Genomic DNA, 25,462 nt, shown 5'->3' on the forward strand with positions numbered 1-25,462 from the left:
TGATTTGATTTGTCTTCTTCAGAGAAAACACGTATTCTACATAGCGAAGAATAATGTGAACTGTAGAAGTGGAAGGAATAAATCGGGTTACTGACATCATCAGTTAAGTTTTACCTGTCTGTCCTTCAGTTTCTTCAATTCGTCTTCATCTTTCTGCCTTTGGATACGTCGTTGTTCCATGTACTCTTGCCACATAGCTTCTTCCTCCTCTTTCTTCTTTCGCATCTTCTCCTGATATTAACATTTGGTAAGGAACACAGTAACTAATCTCAAAAAAATAATGACGTAACGCGTAATGATAACATTATTTAAGCTTCAAGGGTTACTTTACGAAATTTGTTTTTGAAATTATAACTTTCTCGCGCACACGTGTACTAACAAGTATTACTGACTGCAAAAACTAATTCAGCTAAGTTAAAGTAAGAAGCTTTGTTCACTTGTAGTTTCAAACTGCTGGCGTAAATAGTTTAAAACTCCGTCTCCAAACAGATTCAGGTGGCCAACCTTGTGGTATTATCCAAGGTGAATAACTGTCCATCACTTAGTGTATTTTCAAAACAATAATTAATACATTTTAATTTTGCCAGTAAAAACATTTTTTAAAAAAGTACGTTACCATAGAAACTGGACACCAGGTCAAAACTCACCTCCATCGCCATTTCAGCTTCTGATGCCTGAGGTGCAGCTTGTTGTGGCCTAATGAATAAAAGTAACTCATAAAAACTATGGGCCAATCGCCGAAGCGTGATCATTAGACCTAACTCTTAGAAATCAGTAGGTTGAAAGAACGAGACTCAGACACTCATATCTTTAATTTGAGCTTTTAATTGGTTAAAAATAATTATAATTCAATATAAACAAGTTAGCACAGCAAATATTCAGTTGTGGTTAAAATGTAGTAATAATTTTATAATCACTTTTATCAATCAAAACTCAGAAGATAGTACTCAAACAAACGTTTAAAAATATGTAATCAAACAAAGCTGTATAATCCCTATAAAAAACGTCGAGCTTTTATTTAAGCTCTCAAAGGAAGTTTGACTCTGAATAACGAAAATTTGGCATTCGTTTTATAAAGGATACATGTACATCAATAACTGACATGTAGTGATTTCTCTTTGAACCAAGGAGTTTTTCACATTTTATAACATTTGCACATCAAGAAAACCAGGGTTAGCCAAACAGGACATACAATAAACCACAAACAACACCAGGACAAAGCATTCGAGTTGACAGTGGAATACAATAATATTGACCAAAAATAATAACTTAAACTGGAACAACAAATCTGTAACTTAATAATCACGAAATTTGTTCAGCAAAAACTCTTTGTTCTAGCATTGTTCTGAGTAATAATTTAATCAATATGATTGTTATTAAAACTATCATTAAAGTATACCGAAAACAGAGTATTTGAAGCATTCTTATAAACTGCTTAGCTATATATATATATAATTACGTAAATGTTAAAAAATACAAAACATACACGATATAAATATCGACAAACAGTGCAATAGAAGTGGCAATTATTTTATGGTACAACTATTTTTTGTTTAAAAATATGTTTGTTGTAAACAAAAATATACACATTAGGCTATATATACTCTACCTACTGCTGGTATAAAAACTTAATTTATTGCTATAAACCCTCAAATTTACCGGTGAGTCATTGGGAGGATTTTTTTGTAGAAAAAAAAACGACACAACTTCAAAAAACGCAATACATGATTTTGTATTTTAATAATAAATCATTAACGAATTTAAGACAACGAAATACATCACATTTGAGAAATATGTGCAGCCAATAAAATTATCTAAATTTGAAAAAAAAAGTTGTTAAATTACTTTCTGAAAATAGCGTAAGCAGACCTTTTTATTTACTTGCTTGGAAAATCTAAGGTGACTTGGTTTGTTTTAAATTTCGCGCAAAGTTACGCGAGAGCTATATGCGCTAGCCGTCCCTAATTTAGCAGTGTAAGACTAGAGGGAAGGTAGCTAGTCACCACCACCCACTGCCAACGTTTGGGCTACTCTTTTACCAACGAATAATGGAATTGACCGTGACATTATAACGCCCCCACGGCTGAAAGAGCGAGCATGTTTGGTGTGACGGGGATTCGAACCCACCACCCTCGGATTATGAGGCGAGTGCCTTAACCATGTGGGCATGCTGGGCCAACTAAGTTGAAGAAAAAATCAATCTACAGAATTATGAAAAAACATCAACATGCCATCAGTTATTTGTTCATATTTTGTTTTCGCTATGATGAACAATTTAAATTATGCAAATTTAGAAACAAACCTGATATTTGCTCTGAGCAGGACACATAACCAGAAGTTTGAGAAGCTAAAGTTTGAAGAAAATAAATAACATTGAGACACTTCTTCGGGGCCCGGCATGGCCAGGTGGTTAAGGCACTCGACCCGTAATCCGAGGGTCGCGAGTTCGAATGCCAAATATGCTCGCTCTTTCAATCGTGGGGGTGTTATAATGTAATGGTCAATCCCACTATTCGTTGGTAAATGAGTAGCCCAAGAGTTGGCGATGGGTGGTGATGACTAGTTGCCTTCCCTCTAGTCTTACGCTGCAAAATTAGGGACGGTGAGCGCAGATAGCCCTAGAGAACCTCTGCGCGAAATTCAAACCAAACCAAACCAAACACTTCAACGGTTAAAAACTGTTTTCGTTCGTTGCCATAAAAATAAAAACTGCCTGTAATATATGTTATGTATTACTTCCGAAGAGTTGGAAATAAAACTCTGATTTTGCTTTATAAGTATAATGAATTAGATATGGTTACAGACAATCTTACATGGACAAATTAAAATGAACACTCTAATTTTTAGTTGTTTACTTTATCGCATGAAAAGCGCTATTAAAACATAATTGGGTGAAGATTGTGGTTAAAAATCCAAGATACAGTTTTTGTGGTTATTTATTCGCAAAATTCACATTGTAATAGAATTTCCATGCAAGGATAACAAGGACTATAGATACACGTTCAACTGACAGTCCTCGTGGACATGATTTTACTTACTCAGTCTTCTTCTGCTGTGATGAAAATCTACAAGAGAAAATTCAGGTAAAATATTTGAATAAAAGTATGAAGGAAAGTAAAAGAACAAATTTTGATTTTACTAGATGTTCCCCATGAGGTCCATAAAAGTTCATTGCTGGAATACTTTTAGGTTAAAATTAACTTCCGAAAAATATCATTCAACCTATAAATGATGGTAAACAAGATATCTGAAACAAAATATTTTGTAAGAGTCTCTGAAATGAGGATTAATTTGAATATTTACACGGCCAAGTGATACTAAACCATCTTAGTGGTAAAATATATATAACAAACAATTTCTTGGATATCTCTACAACAACAAATAATTAATGCATTAACCGATTTTTACAAGGAAAGCTTCTGATAAACAAATTATTGAGTTGCTTCGAGTTACACTCGTAACTTGCCTGAAGCCTATAGTAAAAACAAAAATATTCTTCAAATGTTTTGTAAGACTGTGAAACAAAGTTTGCATTAGAAATAGCCAGTCACGCTGAATTGGCGATAAAAATTACCAAAAATGTTTATTTTCTTTTATGTTTTTAGATACTAAATAATTTTAAGTAAGCTTTGATCTCCTAAACGTTAACTATGTTTAATTAGGGACGGTGAGCGCAGAAAGCCTTAGAGAACCTCGCGCGAAATTCAAACCAAACCAAACACTTCAACGGTTAATAACTGCTTTAGTTCGTTGCCGTAAAAATAAAAACTGCCTATAATATATGTTATCTATTACTTCCAAAGAGTTGTAAATAAAACTGTTTTTTTTTTCGCTTTATAAGTATAATGAATTAGAGATAGTTATATACTATCTATAATATACAGCCATGTGAAAAAGTTAGGACACCCTATGAAAGCCTGTGTATTTTTGTAACATTTTTGGATATATAGATATTTAATCTCAATTTCAAAAATACTGAGAGATTATAGGAATGTAACTAAACAATTAAAACTGAATAAAAGACTTTTCAAGATCTTCTGTAAATGTAATTCTACAAAAATGCATATTCTAACTGAGGAAAAAGTTAGGACACCCTACCCCCTAATAGTTAGTGTTACCTCCTTTGGCTGAAATAACTGCAGTGAGACGCTTTTTGTAGCCATCTTCCAGTCTCTGACATCGGTCTGAAGAAAATTTGTCCCACTCCTTAATGCAGAATTCTGTCAGATGTGAGATGTTTGAGGGGTTTCTTGCATGTACAGCCCGTTTCAAGTCATCCCACAGGATCTCAATGGGATTAAGGTCTGGGCTTTGACTCGGCCATTTCAGAACTCTCAATTTCTTAGTTTTTAGCCAGTCCTTGATGGATTTACTGGTATGTTTTGGGTCATTGTCGTGTTGCAGGGTCCAGTTCCACATCAGCTTTAATTTTCGTACAGATGGTATCACATGATCCTCAAGCACCCGATAATACACAGTAGAATTCATGGTGGATTATGTGATTGTGAGCTGTCCAGGTTCTGCTACAGCAAAGCAGTCTCAAACCATGATACTTCCATCTCCATGCTTCACAGTTGGTACGAGGTTCTTTTCCTGGAATGCTGTATTTGGTTTACGCCAAACATGTCCTCTGTACTGGTGTCCAAATAATTCAATTTTGGACTCATCTGTCCAAAGAACATTATTCCAGAAGTCCTGATCTTTGTCTACATTCTTTCTGGCAAACTTCAGTCTGACCTTGATGTTTCTCTAAGAGAACAAAGGTTTCCTCCTTGCACACCTCCCATGCAAGTTAAACTTGTGCAGTCTCTTTCTGATTGTAGAGACATGCACTTTCACATCATCAGTAGCCATAGCCTGCTGTAGGTCCCGTGATGACATGTTAGGGTGTTTGGAGACCTCTTTTAGCATCTTGCGGTCTGCTCTCGGGGTGAACTTGCTTGGACAACCAGACCTGGGCATGTTGGCAGTTATTTTGAAAACCCTCCACTTGTTGACTGTTTTCTGGACAGTGGAATGGCTGATTTCAAAATCTTTTGGTATCTTTTTAAATCCCTTACCAGACTCATAAGCTGCTACAATTTTCTTTCTGAAGGTTTCAGACAGCTCTTTTGCTCTCACCATGGTGCTCACTCTCACTTCAACAGTCAGGAGCACACCAAACAAAATGTCTGAGGTTTGAATAGGGCAAGCCTCATTCAAAATGCTGAATAACGTTCTTCTAATCATGTGCACCTGGTGTGATATACCTGTGTGTAAGTTGAGCCATTTTAAGTGGGAATAAATGTGGGGTGTCTTACCTTTTTTCTCAGTTAGAATATGCATTTTTGTAGAATTACATTTACAGAAGATCTTGAAAAGTCTTTTCTTCAGTTTTAATTGTTTAGTTATATTCCTATAATCTCTCAGTATTGTTAAAGTTGAGTTTAAATATCTATATATCCAAAAATGTTACAAAAATACACAGGCTTTCATTGGGTGTCCTAACGTTTTCACATGACTGTACATAATAATAATATCGGAACATCAACTTACTGAATGGCTAAGCCTTGGCTTCCAAATAATGTTATTATTTATGAAGTAAAGATAAAAACAGTAATAAACAAAACCGAACAGAAAATGTTTTTATCCATTCCCCGTAATCACTGATAATAGTAGCAGTGGTGCCACAAAGATTGTTACTACTGACTCAGGGATATGAAAATGATCTGCTACTAGTGATGCCAACCAATATTGTTACCTCTGACTCAGGGATCTGAAAATGATCTACTACTACTGGTGCCACCAATATTACTACTAACACAAGGATCCAAAAATAATCTAGTAATGATGATGATGCCAATATTGTTACTACTGACAGAGGGATCCGAAAATGATCTACCACTAGTGGTGCCACCAATATTGTTACTGACAGAGGGATCCGAAAATTGCGTGTGTGTGTTTTCTTATAGCAAAGTCACATCGGGCTATCTGCTGAGCCCACTAAGGGGAACCAAACCCCTGATTTTAGCGTTGTAAATCCAGAGACATACCGCTGTACTAGCGGGGGGCATCCGAAAATTATCTAGTAATAGTGGAGCCACCAAGATTGTTACTGACACAGAGATCGGAAAAAATGATCTTTCATAAACCGTATATGTCTTTTAGAGCCAAGCCACATTAGACTATCTACTGTGTCCACTGAGAGGGATCGAGCCTCGAATTATAGCATTGTAAGTCCATAAACGTACCGCTTTCCCACTGTAGGACTTCATAAAACGATTATTCTGTCATTCCATCCATTGCGGCAATCACATCCACTTGAACTACTTTTCAGATCTCTTTCAAGTAAACTTCAGTGTGATTATAAATCCTTTGCAGTTGTTACACTAACTAACTGTACTTTCTGGATATTAGTTCGCTACTAGTTGCCTGACAAATTCAAATAAGGTAGCGTGTGTGTGTTTTTTTCTTTTAGCAAAGCCACATCGGGCTATCTGCTGAGTCCACCGAGGGGAATCGACCTCCTGATTTTAGCGGTAAGTCTACGGATTTACAACGCTAAAATCATGGGTTCGATCCCCATAGGTGGACTCAGCAGACAATCAGGTGTGGCTTTACTAAAAGAAAAACACACACACACAAAAGTAAGGTAGTATCTTATGTGCTGACATTTTTCTGTGAAGAAACTACATTGTATAGAGTTTCAAAGTCTTAAGTTGAAACCTAGATGGAAGATCCTCAAAAAAATCAGAAGTGTGAAAACACAATGTAAATATTATTCGGAAAGGAGGACATGCTGAAGAATAAAGAAATTGGTCTGGTTTGGTTTGAATTTCGCGCAAAGCTACACGAGGGCTATCTGCGATAGCCGTTCCTAATTTAGCAGTGTAAGACTAGATGGAAGGCAGCTAGTCATCACCACTCACCGCCAACTCTTGGACTATTCTTTTACCAAAGAATAGTGGGATTGATCGTAACATTATAACGTCCTCACGGCTGAAAGGGCGAACATGTTTAGTGTGACGGGAAATAAAGAGATAATTTAAAAGTAAAAATATCAACACAACGACATTATTGCAAGTTTATATTCTAATTTTTCCACCAAAATACTTTAAGGTATATAAAGTTTAGGTTCTTTTTAGAACATATATTTTGTAAAAATTAATCGTAATTTAAACTATCTGTCGTGTAGTTGTATATCCCTTTTTTATTAAAATGAGAATTCACGTGTTTCGAATGTAACATTTGTTTGTGTTGGAATAGAAAATACGTAAATTTTATGGTTGTTGTTATTTGGAATTAAGCACAGAGCTACACAATGGACTATCTATGTTCTGCTCACCACGGGTAGCGAAACCCGTTTTTTAGCGTTATAAGTCCGCAGACATACCACTGAACCACTGAGGGGGGTAAATGTTATGATAAAAATGTATGTTTCAATTTAAAAAAAAACAACTACACAATATCTTAAGTAGAATAATACGTGAAAATATTTTTAAAGCCTCAAGCCACTCAATAAATGTCTTCATAGTTTTAAACTTCGCTTATCTTTTTTAAACACATGGTTTCCAATTTCCGAGAAAAAAATATGTATGTAATAAAACGCTATGTTTTTCAAAACTAGTGAATTTTAAGGAAATTAATTCTAAATGGTGATATTTTCTTAGCTGTAGTTTCAAATTAACATGGGCTCTGCATGGCCAGGTGATAAAGGCACTCGACTCGTAATCTAAGAGTTCCGAGTTCGAATCCCCGCCATACCAAAAATGCTCGCCCTTTCAACTGTGGGGACGTTATAATGTGACGGTCAATCCCACTATTCCCAAGAGTAACCCAAGAGTTGGCGGTGGGTGATGATGACTAGCTGCCTTCCCTCTAGTCTTACACTGCTAAATTAGGGACGGTTAGCGCAGATTGTCCTCGTGTAGCTTTGCGCGTAATTCAAAACAAACCAAAATAATATGAGCTCAACCGGAAGCTATTCTCTTACACTTAGTGTTTTTATCAAAGTAGTATTTAAGGTTTATGTTGTATGTGTATTTTAATATCGTTTTTGTCATAGATTCTTAGCAAGTAATTCTGAAACAAAAAAATACATGCTGAAGTATTGTTTGTATTTTTGTCAAAATTCTTAAACGTAATTATATAAATATATTATAAACCAAACATGATTTTATTATTAACTCACCTGGCTTCATCTTCCTCTTCTTCCTCTTCTTCTTCGCTAAAAGAAAATAGAAAAATAAATCCTGAAACATATTGGTCAAAACGGTCAAGCCAAAACTTATTGTTGTTTGTCGTTTTTTACAAAATGCATGTGGAAAAAGGGATTTGCTTGTTGAGTTTGTACGTGTATATATAAATATATACGTATGAGTATTTTCTGTTTTATTGTTTAATCTTATTATTATATTCAGAAGTTAATTCCATTGGATCACGGTGAACACAAAATGTACAACTGCACATACTTAAGTTAAAATGCCATCGTTCCTGTAGCTGTTAAATGAATGCATCACTTTCAACTACAGGCCACTACTTTAAAAATACCGATACTCTAAAGTAAAAGCAACTTTGTTGAAATAATTTGCAGCTTAAAAGATAAATAGACTTAAAGGTTATAGAGTAACAGAAGTTCAGGATTTTCAATAATTAACTGTTCAAGAGGTTTTTCATTGACCACAGCAAAACATGACTCAAAATGCCTGGTACATTCTGAATTCCTCAATCTTAACATTACATTGAGAACGTGGTGTTCGGTTATGTCGAAAATTTGAATACTTTTCAATGGCCTGATAGTGTTCTGTCCTTTTTTTTCTTTGATGTTCAGTTGTGGTCTGAGGATGCATTGTTTAATAATTTTGCACACTTCAGTAATCAGTAGTGTACAGAAAATGCATTGTTTAATTATTTTAATGTTTCATACTTTTAGAAACAAAACCAACTACAATCTTAGTCAACTCTGTGGTATGATTTCTATATTGTCGCCTAGAAGCGAGATAGAGGGCACCTTTAAAGAAATGTTTAAAAACAAACAAAAAGGTGTGCTAAATTTAAAAGTGTTTTCAGTATGGAATATTTCAGACAAGATAAACAAAAGTTGAAAGCAAATCAGACTCTTTCTAGTGGCTCCCTCAAGCAGTAGGGAATGGCGTTTCTTGGCAATGTATGACAACAGAAAATGCAGTTGTAGGTTCAAAGAACTTGTTAGGGGAGGTTTTTGTTCTCCATTGTGTATAATTTCATTGAATACTGTGCCAGGAAAAAAGGTGCGGATAATTAGGCTTATCAAGTACAGTGCCGATATTCTGTCCTTATATCAGCTATTATCCTAGTTTTTCTAAATGCGTGAAAAATCCACAGAAGTGTAACAGATGTGACGTATAAAAACGTTAAGCCTCACATCTGCTCGTTGTGTAGTTACGCCAGCTGTGTCAATGGTGACAAGAAAATCATTTTGATGTTGAATATATTAATACATATTTTCTAAGACAGTACATTATGAGTAGAAGACATTTTTACTGATTGAAAACCATTTTATAATCATTATTTTTGTTAAGTCAGCTCAGCCTTTATGTTTAGGATGTTGTAAGATTTCTATCCTACTTAAAGCTAATAACAGTAATATTAACACTGGTTTATCTGATACAGAATTCTGAACGTTTTTGATGTCTTTAGCGCCCCCGGCTAGTACAGCGGTAAATATACGGATTTACAACGCTAAAATCAGGGGTTCGATTTCCCATTGGTAGGCTCCGCAGAGAGCCTGATGTGGCTTTGTTATAAGAAAAACAAACAAATCGTGTCTTTAGAAATGCTTTCATTGGTCGTCTACAACATGCATTTTAATATTTATTATATCAAATGTTCGCATACAGGGAAAGAATATAATTAAACCTCTCTTTGGCATGATCTACGATTTTCATGCGGTTACTTAGTCTGCTCTTACAATCTGCCCTTACAATCAAATAAAAAAAAAAAATGTTTTTTTTTGTTGTTCCAGTTAAAAATAATAATTCAATTCTTACCTATATAAAAATAATTTAGATTAGTTTCTATTTTTCTGCATTTAATATAATGACAAACTCCGTAAAAAAAATTATTCTCATAATTCGTCATGTTGAGTATGTCCCCAGCTGAGACAGCGGTAAATCTACAGATTTACAACTCTAAAATCGGGGGTTTGATTTCTCTCGGTGGACACAGCGATGTGGCTTTAATAAAACAAAAGAAAAACTCGTAATTTGAGCGTCGCGGGTTCGAATCCCGGTCGCACCAAACATGCTCGCCCTTCCAGCCGTGGGGGCGTTATAAAGTACGGTCAGTCCCACTATTCGTTGGTAAAAAAGTAGCCCAACAGTTGGCGGTGGGTGGTGATAACTAGCTGCCTTCCCTCTAGTCTTACACTGCTAAATTAGGGACGGCTAGCACAAATAGCCCTCGAGTAGTTTTGTGCGAAATTGAAAACAAACAAACAAACAAAAATAAAAGAAAAATAACCACGTTTATCGAGCTGACATTTTAGTAATCCTTGACTTTATTTTTGCCGTTTTTAATGCCACATCGGCAAGCCTACAAATTTATAACGTTACAAACCAGATCTCTAACGCAGTGGTATGCACAGCATAGATAGCTCAGTGTGTAGTTATGTGTTTAACTACAAGCAAATTATTTTTCTAATATATCGGAATTGCAGGTTTACAAGATTTGGCTTAGCATACTAAACTTTCTTAGGGTTAGAGTTTATAATTCGGATTTATATTCTAAAATTTAAAGGAAAGAATCAAGAATATCTTTTTTCATAAGAATGGTTGGTAGTTTCAAAACAGAAGCATACAGTATGATTTTTTAAATGTATATTTGCCCCCTCTGGCCATCCACGGTCAAAGGTATTCATAATGTGTAAGAAACTAGTAACTTGAAAATGTATAAGTAACATTATTACGTGATATATACCTTAACTTATCGGAGAAAGAGCAAAATTAATCATGACTTTTTATCTCAGTTTTTACGATTATTACTGCGTTAAAAATTACTTGAAATTTCAAGGATAAACAGCCAATTATAGCGAAAATAAACGGTCCGGCATAGCCGGGTGATTAAGGCACTCGACTCGTAATCCGGAGATCGCGGCTTCAAATCACCGTCACACCAAACATGCTCGTTGTTTCAGCCATGGAGACGTTGTAATGTTTCGATCATTTCAACTATTAGTTGATTGAAAAAAATGAGTAACCCAAGAGATTATTATTATGTTAGCATAATGTACCTCCTTACTCTAGTATGCATTTATGCGTTTTTATTATAATCCGGTAGATTTTAAAACAAGTATGGAAAACATAAAGTCATAAGAAGAAATATATAAAAGTGGACTTTAGTATGAGTAAAACCAGTAAGTGAATGCCTTGTTTGATACTGTAAAAGAGAAGTCAGTATATTAACACTTAGTTTGATACAATAAATAAAAAAAAGCCAGAATAATAACACTTAGTTTGATACAATAGATAAAAAGAGCCAGAATATTAACACTTAGTTTGATACAATAGATGAAAAGAGCCAGAATATTAACACTTAGTTTGATACAATAGATAAAAAGAGCTAGAATATTAATATTTAGTTTGATGTAGTAAAATAGAAGCTAACATATTAAAACTTTATGTGACACAGTAAAATTAAAACCAGTATATCAACACTTTTTTTTGATACAGATGTATAAAAAATTCAGAAAACTTCAATTTTTTATTAAAACATCATAACATGTAATGGTGTAAAATTCCGAATTTTTTACGGATTACATACCGATAAATAACCTGTATCTGTTTCAATATCAAATAGCGGTACAATAAATAACCTGTATCTGTTTCTATATTAAACACCGAAACAGTAAATAACCTGTATCTATTTCAATATTAAACAACGATACAATAAATAACCTATATCTGTTTCAATATCAAATAGCGATACAATAAATAACCTGTATTTGTTTCAATATCAAATAGCGACACAATAAATAACCTGTATTTGTTTCAATATTAAATACAAAAACAATAAATAACCTGAATCTGTTTCAATATTAAGTACCGATACAATAAATAACCTGCATCTGTTTCAATATCAAATAGTGGCAAAATAAATAACCTCTATCTATTTTGATATTAAACATCGATACAATAAATAACCTGAATCTGTTTCAATATCAAATAGCGACACAATAAATAACCTGTATTTGTTTCAATATTAAATACAAAAACAATAAATAACCTGAATCTGTTTCAATATTAAGTACCGATACAATAAATAACCTGCATCTGTTTCAATATCAAATAGTGGCACAATAAATAACCTCTATCTATTTTGATATTAAACATCGATACAATAAATAACCTGAATCTGTTTCAATATTAAGTACCGATACAATAAATAATTTTTTTTCTGTTTCAATATTAAGTACCGATACAATAAATAACCTGAATCTGTTTCAATATTCAATTTCATTGAATTAAACTCTTACTAAATGTTAATGAAGACCGTTTTCTCGGCCATTTTTACGAATGGCTGTCGATCGAGAGAACGCTTATTATCGTTACGTTTTGAATCGGAAAACGTGTGTTAGTCTCTGCACATATGGAAATAGCAGCTGGAAATAAATTATTTCATTTCATTTGCAGGGTGTAAAAGACTATGTTGCCTAGCAACTAATGACGTAATGGTCCAGGGCAACTTATGGCACTTTACTCATGCAACGTAATATGGAGGATGCCCTTAACGACAGGAAGAGAAGGCCAAGAGTCACAGCAGGCATACTTCGGTATAGTTGTGTACTTTTCTCTAAAACTGAAAATACTGTGCTATAAATAGCGAATCAAGAGGGGTTGAGTATCAAGAATATGCTTGTATATTTTTCGTTATGTATGAACTGGGAATTCTGAAAGATTGTTCCCAGTTCATTAGAAATACTTTACCTTTTTTTTCAGATATTTGCGAAAAGCTTACGATTAAATTCTCCGGTTCTTGAAAGAACGTTAAAATGTGATAAAATAGCTGCTTCCACGTGGTCTTCATGGGGTTAGGTTTTGAAGTTATGAAGTGTCTGTGTTTTATAGTGCTTTGCTTTAACAAAATAATTGAAAAATGTTCGAAATTTAAAATAAGAAAACTGATTTCTTGTAAACAAATATATAGATAGATAGATAGAGAGTTAATACATTTACACAAGTTTATGACTTACAGATGCAAAAGCTTTTCTGAACTGTAAAAGAAATATTAACTAGAAAAATACTTCAAAATATTGTTTGCATTATCCTTCAGGAGTATATTTCCTAGATACAAGATTTGCGATTTCAAACGCTGATTGTACTAGAACATTAAAATCTCAGGTAAATTGAGTAAAAAAGAAAGATTTTTACTGTCATGATTGACATTGTTAAATGGCATAAGTCAAAGGTCAGAACATTTAAAGAAAAAAAGACTTCAATATCCTTTATGGAACCAAAAAACCTCACACAGCAGAGCGTTCAGGGTAACAATGGGCTACGAAACCTGCAAAATAAACACTACTGCTACGAAAAAGAACCTACCAACCCAATACGACATTCCGATTAAACAAGATACATCTAAGATCGATAACATTGAGATAAACTATTTTTACATTATGTCCTGTTCATATGGCCTACTTTAAACTGCCAAAGTTAGGCAACAGAATATACAATTTTCCTACTCTTAGTTGAGTTGTTATTTTTGTCTCTTATAAAAAAAAAACCTCTAAATATTTTCTTTCGAACGTAGCTTTGCGTTTTATTCACAAATCAAATGATGTTTTGTTACTTTCGTTTCCAAACCGTTTGTCTGTATTATAACAATATGCAAGTAAAGTGTAAATAAGGCAGCGAATCCTGCTTTTATAGACAAACGTAATAAACTCCTAACAGTATGCAGGATACTCCGAAACACGCCTTTTTTTACATATTATACATAGTTAACGATTCATAAACAATATTCATCGTGTTTTTCTGTTATTACAAAACCATCATTGTTCTTAATGGTTCTTCTTTTTGGAGAACATGTCACATGAAAGTTAATTATGTTAAGACAGCGAACTTCTCTATCGACAGCTAACTATTTAATAAATTTTCTGCAGTAGTTACCGATATATTTATATATAGGATGGTCGAGTACCGTTGCACAGACAAAGAGAGAAGTTTGATTGAAATAGTCCCTTCCATAGTTTTCAGAATAAATATATTGATGGAAACTTTATTTAAGAAATGTGGGTAGCCAGGTCTGAGAACAAAGGAAAACGGCTGAGATTTACTATTGCTATTATAAGATAAGCTAATTTTCATTTTTTTTGCTAGAAATAAAACTAGTTTGAAAATGCTGTGAAAGATGAAAGTTGAAATGTATGCGTTTCAGGCATTGTATTCGACACGTTGATACTATGTTTACGGACTTTTCCTGTTTCAGACGCGTGTCATGTTGACTCTTGTCATAATTATGGAAAAAAAACAACTCTGCAGTGAATCGGAAAAGGTGCCTAAAAAACCAAAAAAGAGACTACAGAAAACCATATAAAACACTAATAAAATGGAAAAATAAATTAGGTCATTGGCACTTGTTAGGACTGATGCTTGAAGAACAAACAATAATGGAGCCTCATAGTCGTTTTTTCAAATACTTGGTTATTTTTTCTTTCTCTTCCTAGCTCGGTAAACAAGCACTGTGACGTAGGCTGTTGTGTAACCAAGTATTTTCGTGACTCACACATTCTTGGCACAAGGAAGATCTCTCACCTATTTCATCATTGAACTGAAAGACAGCTTTTGTTGAAAGAAATTACAGTACTTTGAGAATATAGTGTAGTTTCGTTTTTGAGGATAGTTTTATAAGCCGGATATTAAAACTATAAGAAACCACAAAAATAAAAAAAAATCCCATTATTTTTCAATGAAAGCAGATGTTTGTGTGTTCTTTCCATATTTGTTTGCAAAAGTTCGTAAGTAAAACGGCTATGCATTACAGTTATTTTCTGGTGACTATCATAAGCAAGCGAGTGCACATGCGTGGTTTTATTTTTCAAACCTATAGGTGTATGTGCTTGCTCGGCACAATTGTAATTGGTAAGTAAATATGAAATTTAGCATTGTTTACGAATATAAGTGGGTCTAATATGAATAATATTCTACTTAATGTTGCAATTTGTTATGATGACCCATGTAGTCTACATAGTACTATATTCAAATGTATAACACATATATATGTTAGGTTGGTTTGTTTGTTTGTTTTGAATTTCGCGCAAAGCTAAACGAGGGCTATCTGCGCTAACCGTCCCTAATTTAGCAGTGTAAGACTAGAAAGAAGGCAGCTAGTCATTACCACCCACCGCCAACTCTTGGGCTACTCTTTTACCAACGAATAGTGAGATTGACGGTCACATTATAACGCCCCCACGGCTGAAAGGACGAGCATGTTTAGCGCGATCGGGATTCAAACCCGCCACCCTGGGATTACGAGTCGAACGCCTAAACACGCTTGGCCATCCGGGTCAAAATGTAAGGTCTACAATGAATGTCTGACCATTCCAAACTGTAGTGTTTCTACTGATAAACTTTTAACACAATAATATAAAACAACCCCTTTCAGAAAAGACACATTCCTGCAATGAGATGGCTAAACGATTCAAAGCCAAAGGACACAACATTTCAAAGAATCTTCAATGTTTACCATGGAAGAGAAAATGCTCGCACAGCAGAAGAACGAGCTACGAAACTACATATAACTCAGTCCATAGTCAATAGTACTCTCAGACACATAATGAAGGTTATGGCTACGATAAATAACATACCTATCTCCTCTGACCCCAAAACAACAACAACACACATTGCAAAGTTGGATATATCTCTTAATATAAATAACATACCTATCTCCTCTGACCCCAAAACAACAACAACACACATTGCAAAGTTGGATATATCTCTTAATATAAATAACATAATATATAAAAGGTTTAAAAATTACGAAAGCCAATACATCTAAAATTCACAGAGTTTCCAGTCATGTATCGAAATCAATGATTGTTTTAGTTAGGAAGATGGGCGAAGATAACGAAATCACAGCAAACTCAATAGATCGTGTACCCTTCATGTCTTACGATGGCTACTTTAACGAATCCTTGCACCTTTTATCTTCTTAAATGTGGTTTTGTAAGGATAGTATATTGACTTATAACTTCACCTTCTTTCGCATAAGCTTGTTACAATGAAAATTGTGATGTCCATTCGTACATGACTACAGTGATTAGTTTTCTGGTTGTTGGTTGAAATTCATGTAAAGCTATCAAATGTTATTTGCGCTAGATCATTTTTACTTTTGCAGTGTTAAACTAGAGAGAAATAATCGAACACGAATTACAGAATCTCAGATTTGCCGTTTGGCATGCTAACCACTGGATCACTCTCACCCAGTGGCCATCGGACTGCTAATGAAGAAATCAGATCCAAAGACAGAACGAAATGTGGAAAACTGTTCTTCTAAAACACATTTCATCTCATTAAAATTTTAAATAATCTAATTTTGAGTTTACTTAACATTTCTGGTGTTCATATTAAGTCATTCCTAACATTTCTGTTGTTAATATTAAGTCATTCCTAACATTTCTGGTGTTAATATTAAGTCATTCCTAACATTTTTGGTGTTAATATTAAGTCATTCCTAACATTTTTGGTGTTAATATTAAGTCATTCCTAACATTTCTGGTGCTAATCTTAAGTCATTCCTAACATTTCTGGTGCTAATCTTAAGTCATTCCTACCAAAATTCGATCTTTTAAAGGGCCCGGTATGGCCAAGCGTGTATCCCCATCGCGCCAAACATGCTCGCCCTTTCAGCCGTGGGGGCGTTATAATGTGACTGTCAATCTCACTATTCGTTGGTAAAAGAGTAGCCCAAGAGTTGGCGGTGGGTGGTGATGACTAGCTGCCTTCCCTCTAGTCTTACACTGCTAAATTAGGGACGGCTAGCACAGATAGCCTCCGGGTAGCTTTGTGCGAAATTCGAAAAACAAACAAACAAACGATCTTTTAAAACTCACATATTTGTTAATGAAATTAAAAATGAAACAATAGACTTCTAATTATTGCAACAACTAGGAAGCAAAATATTTCACTGAAACAGCAGCGATGCTGATTGAGGTTTCGAGTGTTTTTATGAAATAACAAACTGTAAAATGTTGGTTTGAAAACGTGTTTAATTTTCTTTAGTTTTAGTCTTAGCTATTACTTCAGTTCTCTTGCATTGTACAGTATTCAGTGGATTCTAAAAACACTGGAAGCCACTCGGTGAGATATAACTGCTCTTCATTTGTTTTTATAAAGCGTATAAAGTGTGGTGCTCTAGAAATGATGATTGAAACAACAGTGATGGAATTATGTCAAATTACAGTTCTTTTAACGCGAGTACGAATAGATGGTGCTAACTTTCCACGGGAATGGTTCTTATTATAAGTATGGTTTCCAACTTTAATTATTAATAAAATCCAACAAAAGTCTTATGTGCAGTATACTACACGCTAGTCGATCTGCGCATCATCTACCGTGGAATGTCGAACCCCGGATTTTAGTGTTATAAGTTTATAAACTTACCACTGACCCACCAGGAACCTAACGGAATCTACTATAAACCTAATGCAAAAAGGTTAGACTTATGATGTCATTTAGCGTAAACTGTTGTCCATGGAAGATCTAGGGCAAAGTTGCAATGGTAAATAGAAAATATAGTTCTATGCTTAAGATGTATAATAATTAACCATTAATTATTTTAGTAGTTTTTCAATTCATACTCCAGCAAAGATACAAATAGACCATTTGATTTCATACAAAAAATCTACATATATATTTTTAAAATAGGAAAAATGTATTTTACAACAATATTGGATAAATAAAACGTATCTAAGTTAAAATAATATTAAAACTTCATAAATTAAAATAAATACACGTGTACCTGTATCTCTCGTCGTCGGACATTTTAAAAATTCCTGAAAAAAAAAAGAACAAATTGTGTTTAGTATGGTACTGAGAGTCCGGAAAAAATAAATAAGAAACTTTTTTGACTTACTGACTATTTTACAATCATTTAAAAATCATCTTTTCTCATTAACTGTATTGAGACGTATCAGAAAATATAAAATAATCATATATGATGAGTACAGCTATGAAAACATTACATAAATTGAATAAAACACATTTCTTTATTTCACATATCTGTGCTCTGAGCATAAAAATTGTCCGCACAATCGGATATTTTTACATTTAACACATGTTAAAATAAAAGGTAAGTTTTATTTATTAAATGTAAGATTTGTTGAATTTCACCCTAGGTTTATATAGAGTAGGATTAACGCACCAGTAACATTTGAATATAGATTATAGTTAAGTATTTTATCTTTTCTAACTAGAACATTAGTAACTAAGAGCCCTCAGTGGAAGAAAAACATAGTAGAGATTGAGTTGGAGAGGTGCACACTTTGGAATATTTTTGGGATTAATTATACCTATTGTGACAGTTCATGATATAAAGTTGACAGGAAATATATATATACGCGTCTAGCTGGTCTTGTATTTTGTTTCTACGCCCACATCGCACCTTCTAGCACTAACTCTCACGCTCTGGAGCTCCACAGTTTCAAGGATCATTTCTGAAATTCCAGACTACGAGTACCTCTCATCTAAAATCATAAAAAAGCAGTCCCTTTAACATAGAACTGTCATTCGTTTTGTGAAACGTTTTTAATGTGTTATGTTTACGTTGTTCAATTACTGAGTGTGTGTGTTTTCTTTTAGCAAAGCCATGTCGTGCAATCTGCTGTGTATACCGTGGGGGAAATGAACCCCTGATTTTAGCGTTGTAAATCTGAAGACCTGCCACTGTTCCACCGGAAGATTATTCAATTACTGATTAAAAATAAAATTAAAATAAAAGTGTTAAAGTATAGAATATTGAAATTTATCATGGCTTGTGGTAGTGTTAAACTATAGAATATTGAAAGTTATCAAGGTTTGCACGAGTGTTAAACTATAAGATATTGAAAGTTATCATGGTTTGTAAGAGTGTTAAACTATAGAATATTGAAAGCTATCATGGTTTGTGGGAGTGTTAAACTATAGAATATTGAAAGTTATCATGGTTTGTGGGAGGGTTAAATTATAGAATATTGAAAGTTATCATATTTGGGGGAGTGTTAAACTACAGAATATTGAAAGCTATCATGGTTTGTGGGAGTGTTAAACTATTGAATATTGAAAAGTATCATAGTTTGTGGGAGTGTTAAACTATAGAATATTGAAAGTTATCATGGTTTGTGGGAGTGTTAAACTATAGAATATTGAAAGTTATCATATTTGGGGAGTGGTTTGTGGTTTGTGGGAGTGTTAAACTATTGAATATTGAAAAGTATCATAGTTTGTGGGAGTGTTAAACTATAGAATATTGAAAGTTATCATGGTTTGTGGGAATGTTAAACTATGAATATTGAAAGCTATCGTGGTTTGTGGGAGTGTTAAACTATAGAATATTGAAAGTTATCATGGTTTGTGGGAGGGTTAAACTATAGAATATTGAAAGTTATCATATTTGGGGAGTGTTAAACTACAGAATATCATATTATTTTGTAAACAATTTAGGCAGAGTATTGATGATGCGCAAACAAAGATATAATGGACAAGAGTGACATTTATAGAAAAAATCTTAGAAGACTAATCTATGCAAATATTTCACGTCGGAGGACAATGTGTTAAGATAGTTCCGTCTTCTATCTTCAGTTTCCAAGACTTTACCTAAAAGTTCCTCTCTTAAATAAAGAGTCGCTCCCCGTTTTACCACTTTTTTTGTTAATACAGAATACCGTAACTACATCGTGAGTTGTGAAGAAGTTATGTATGAAACAAACCCATAAAACAATTACAAATAAATCGGTCAGCTACCCCTCTCCACTTTCACCCAGTTTTTCTTTTTACAGTGTCCTTCTCTTTAGTTACTCATTATTTTGTTTCTCGTCCCACCCTGAGGACTCCCTCCCTCTCCTTATTATATTTGTTTCATTTTCTCTCTCTTTGTTTCCATTTACAAAACATGGGTTACTTAGTTCATATTGTGAAAAGCGTTTTTGTAAATTGTTATTTTTAGTATCATGCCACGTAACAAAACCAGACTGATTGAATGATAACAAACTATAAACAAAGTTTAGAGATTCGTAATCATGTTCAACTGTCAAGTGCAAGAACCGACAAGAAACTACTAACCTAAGCATTAGACAGGATTCAAATTAAAAAAAATAAAAGAAGACATTTCACACAGACAGAAGTTAAAGTCTCTCTCTTCCGCCAGCAGGAAACACTCAGTTGTAAAAGAAATCATTGTTTTTGTAACATAAATATATACTTGAGATTACATAAAGTGAAAAATCAAACAAACAGTGCATGTCTCTTTACAAGAGTGCTTCTACTTCAGATATGATTGTGTAGTGTCTTCTAGTTTTGATGATTTAACCTTTTAATCTCTTTTTTTCTTGTCAAGTAGTGTGGGGTCAAAGAACAAAGGTGCTATTAGTAATTCTTTGTAACAGAAAAGCAAAACCAGAATGAAAGATAGTAGAGCTAAAGTTAAAGAAGCTTTCTTACCACTAAGAGTAAAATGGAAACAAGTGATAAACTGATGTTGTTAAACTTACAAGTAACAAAGAATGCTCCACAGACTGTTAATGGACTTACGTTCTGTCTAAGGAATTTTTTACGATATTATATGTAACAATTTGAAAATACAACAGTGATGTATTGATACATTTGTAATGTATAATACTTAAATAGCTGATAAAAGTACACATACACTTTTACGTAACAGTAGTAATACATATGACAAGTCGGACTCAAAACGTACATATATTCTTATATTTTAAAATACTAATCTAGCCCCAAAAACACATATTCACTTATATGTAACAATACTGATATAGTTAATAAATTTGGCCACAAAACACATATACACTTACATGTAACAATACTGATATAGTTAATAAATTTGGCCCCAAAACACATATTCACTTATATGTAACAATACTGATATAGTTAATAAATTTGGCCCCAAAACACATATACACTTACATATAGACAATAATACAAACCGAGCTTGAGATAAAAATTCAGCAAGTATACAGTTAATATTATATTACGTGTGTGTATGCTTGAAAACTCTGAGTCATAGATGGACATATGTCACAGATATGTGGTAAGTTATGAATTTCATACAAAGAAATTCTACTGTTTTAAATTTTTATTAAAATATATTATATCTGAAATTACTATTTAAACTTATGTTTTGTTTAGTAGTAATATATTGCGTTGCATACAATGTTAAAACTATTTGTAAACATTAGACAATTTGGTTTAATGAAAGTGTGTAAACCATTAAAAATTCACAAAGGGATACATTCTAAACATGCTCAGATAATAATAATTTAATACCGAGTTAAGATTAGATTTCTCTGAGTAAAAACCATATATATATATACATAGTTATTGAACTGTTTGAAATGACGGATTAAGTGAGTATCCCATAAAGAGGTAACAAAACTGGAACTAGGCGTCCACTTAATACTCATAAATGTTTTCCACTGCCTCTGAGAGTGTTGGTATCGTATTATAACAGAAAATTTGAGGTAGATTTGCATACATATAAAATGAAGAAAAAACCAGACCTAAAATTTGGAGTTGATAAACTGCAGGTCGGCTACGTTTAGTCCAGTAGTGCAGTCGAGTCTACTACCCCAAGATCAAGGCTGCCTGTTTCACGTCTAGCTTCAGAGACACGTAGGTAAGCCTGACCCAGCACCTTCAATCACAACACTCGGAATGACCAGATTTTTCGTTTGGAACCGACTATAATGGTGATTCACCACGCCCGCGGGGTCCTGCGTCTTTCTCGAGTTTAAATTTAGATTAAGCTGTAAAGGCTTTGGTGTAAAAATCTCGGGGTAACAGTGACCACGTGCAGAATCGGTCCACGCCTCTTAAACGAGAAACAGTTATCTGTGCGTCCTTCCTTTCAGCCAATACGACGTAGTTAGAACGGTTTCGCTTTCACTTCATGCTAGACAGAAAGAAAATTACTAAAATATAAAATTGGAAAAGCCACTCAACAGTGCCTCCTATGACAACCCCACAGTCCTTCCCGGAGGTATTCTGCCCTGTCTCTCAAGCACAGCACGCGGATGCCCATTTTGGGCATTCATGAAACCTGAGAATACATGAGCCAGCCCACATAACTGCTACATTTTTTTTGTCAAACTTCAAACCTCAAAACGTAGAATCCCTACTTTTACATGTTGCCAAGTTCTAGTGAAAATCATTTAGCAAAGGAAATATAAGCTACTTAGAAACGACAACGTATAACAAACAGATGTGACCTTATCCGCTGACACAGTATTAACTTTCTAATTATTCGTTTTTACATATCTTTCATTAAGACTAGAAAAACAACAATTTATTAAATTAAAAATGTTCCCTATTAGCACTTCTCTTTAATGTTATAGTGCATTGTTAGTGAAACAGTGAAAATATTTTATAAGATATGTGCATAAAATCTTATACGAGAACGCCCATGACCAAACTTGCAACTTGAAAGCATCCAAAATATTAATAATACTGAATTAATAACAGTTAAGAAACAAAATATAATGTGTCTAATAATAAACACAGTTTCTCAGAAAAATAAACAAAATCGTAATCCGAGGGTCATGGGTTCCAATCCCAGTCACACCAAACATGCTCGCCCTTTTAGCCGTGAGAACTTTCTAATATGACGATCAGTCCTACTGTTCGTTGGTAAAAGAGTAGCCCAAGAGTTGGCGGTGGGTGGTGATGACTAGCTGCGTTCCTTTAAATCTCATGGCCCGGCATGGCCAAGCGTGTTAAGGCGTGCTACTCGTAATCTGAGGGTCGTGGGTTTGTATCCCCGTCGCGCCAAACACGCTCGTCCTTTCAGCCGTGGGGGCGTTATAATGTCACGGTCAATCCCTCTATTCGTTGGTAAAGGAGTAGCCCAAGAGTTGGCGGTGGGTGGTGATGACTAGCTGCGTTCCTTTAAATCTCATGGCCCGGCATGGCCAAGCGTGTTAAGGCGTGCTACTCGTAATCTGAGGGTCGTGGGTTTGTATCCCCGTCGCGCCAAACACGCTCGTCCTTTCACCCGTGGGGGCGTTATAATGTCACGGTCAATCCCTCTATTCGTTGGTAAAGGAGTAGCCCAAGAGTTGGCGGTGGGTGGTGATGACTAGCTGCCTTCCCTCTAGTCTTACACTGCTAAATTAAGGACGGCTAGCACAGATAGTCCTCGAGTAGCTTTGTGCGAAATTCAAAACCAAAAACAAACAAACCTTCTAGTCTCACACTGCTAAATTAGAAAGAGCTAGCGCAGATAGTTCTCGTGTAGCTTTGCACGAAATTCAAAACAAACCAAACCAGAACAGGACGAGTTTTCAAGCTGAAGACGAAGTGAGTCACATAGGAAAGTGAACTATACGAAAGAAATGAGATTAACGGCTTTAAAAAGGGTCATTTTGTAACATCTTAGAAGATTTCAAAGAAACTCTCTTCTGATAGATCTTAAACTTAAATACTGTGGTGAAACGCTTTAATAACAGCATAAAAATCCTTCACTGATAAAAAGAGTTCGAACGTATTTTACCGATGCCCTTGACCATTATAGATATATTATCGTGTAACACACTCCTATATATGCGTGTGTGTTTGTGTATGTATATATTATTTTTAATGACTAATTATGGTATATAAAACTTTTGCTAGATTTCCAACAAAAAGACAACATTAACCTACTAATCTTACCAGTCTTACGTGAATAGAAATCGTAGATATAAGAATTATTTTTGTTGCTCTTACGTGTTAGAGAATGTTCGTTTCTTGTGTTTAGTACTCAAGATGCGAACACAAAAAGACAAGATACCATTCATTAAAAACCCTTTCCACTCATAACTGACCCATAGCTGCTTTCGTACAAGATACACAATGGCATTTTAATAATACGTATTAGTTACTGTTCTTCAGGGCCCCGGCATGGCCAGGTGGTTAAAGAGTCTGCTCGTAATCTGACGGTCGAGGGTTCGAATCCCCGTCACACCCAACATGATTGCCCTTAGCCGTGGGGCGTTATAATGTGACGGTCAATCCCACCATTCCTTGGTAAAAGAGTAGCTCAAGAGTTGACGATGGGTGGTGATTACTTGGCGCCTTCCCTCTAGTTTTACTCTGTTAAATTAGGGACGGCGAGGTAGATAGCCTTCGTGTAGCTTTGCGCGAAATTCAAACCAAACTGCTGGCTGCCTTAAATGTAAATGAAAACTTGATTAGTGCATAAAAGTTTCGTGGATAAATTTTCTAAACCTTGGAAATTATTAAATTATTTAAAAATCCCTGATAAAGATGTGACACGCAAAACACCACAGTAATACTCAATATCAGAAAATATTCAAAGTATTGTTAATATATAACAGTTTATACATAAAATGAACACAGTAGTATAAATGTTTAAGGCATTTCGTGTTTAAAAGCCTAAAGGCTTAGCATTAAGATCTAGTTAAATCATAAACGTAAAAAACATATTCATTGCCATATCAGAAAACACTTTGCCTTCGCGAGGTCTTTATTAAATTTCTGAACCTCGTTATAAGCCACGTTGTTTCATGAAACTTCAAGCAAAAATGGATGGGAATAAAAGTATCTCAACATTGATTTTAATCAGCTATAGTTTAATGTAAATTCCAGTGCACAGTTCTATGACTGCAAAAACTGCAAACAACGAACTGGATTACTGATTTACATATATTTGAAAGTTATGTCTTTACATTAAGGAAGGCCCGGCATGGCCCAAGTGAGTTAAGGCGTTCACCTCGTAATCCAAAGGTCGCGGTTCGAATCTCGGTCGCACCAAACATGCGCGGGAGAGTTTTAATGTTACGGTCAATCTCACTATCCGTTGGTAAAAGAGTAGCTCAAGAGTTGGCGGTGGGTGGTGATGACTAGCTGCCTTCCCTCTAGTCTTACGCTGCTAAATTAGGAATAGCTAGTGCAGATAGCCCTTGTGTAGCTTTGCGCGAATTTCAAAAACAAACAACATTGAGAATGTAATAATACATGTACATTTCATTGAAAGTTCTAAATCTAGCTTAGTCTATTAGAACTGTTATTTCTTCAGTTTCATCAAATACAATTCCAAAAAATTCCTTTTAAGTTTACCATGGTTTCCTTGAACTCCCAGTTTCACATCACCTTTTGCTGATATTTTGATAACAAAACACAAAAGTATTAACCACTGTCCATGTTAACGGAAGATACAAACAGGTTGAAATTTAAGCAAAAGATAATGTATTTGAGGGACACATCAGAACACTGTCGAAAAGCTTCCAACAAAATAGAATATTCTG

The 25,462-nt window shown here is 34.5% G+C and overlaps 1 protein-coding gene across 9 annotated transcripts in view; it reads right to left on the reverse strand.

Annotated features, from left to right (window-relative positions):
- LOC143226355 (uncharacterized) overlaps window positions 1-25,462 on the reverse strand; it is a 59,574-nt gene that overhangs the window by 13,944 nt on the left and 20,168 nt on the right. For 2 of the 9 annotated variants that reach the window (XM_076457222.1, XM_076457223.1), the window contains 5 exons: window positions 17,974-18,007; window positions 8,171-8,206; window positions 3,039-3,065; window positions 648-696; window positions 115-231 (listed from right to left, as the gene is read on the reverse strand). In XM_076457222.1, the coding sequence (XP_076313337.1) occupies window positions 115-231; window positions 648-696; window positions 3,039-3,065; window positions 8,171-8,206; window positions 17,974-17,996 (252 nt within the window). In that variant the 5' untranslated portion in view covers window positions 17,997-18,007. Of the gene's footprint in view, window positions 1-114; window positions 232-647; window positions 697-3,038; window positions 3,066-8,170; window positions 8,207-17,973; window positions 18,008-18,523; window positions 18,698-21,721; window positions 22,220-25,462 lie in introns of those variants that run through there. The other 7 variants (XM_076457226.1, XM_076457227.1, XM_076457221.1 and 4 more) reach the window with 6 other exon arrangements.

The sequence above is a fragment of the Tachypleus tridentatus genome, chromosome 9 (assembly GCF_004210375.1).
Source record: "Tachypleus tridentatus isolate NWPU-2018 chromosome 9, ASM421037v1, whole genome shotgun sequence".
In the NCBI taxonomy this organism is placed as follows: Eukaryota; Metazoa; Arthropoda; class Merostomata; order Xiphosura; family Limulidae; genus Tachypleus; species Tachypleus tridentatus.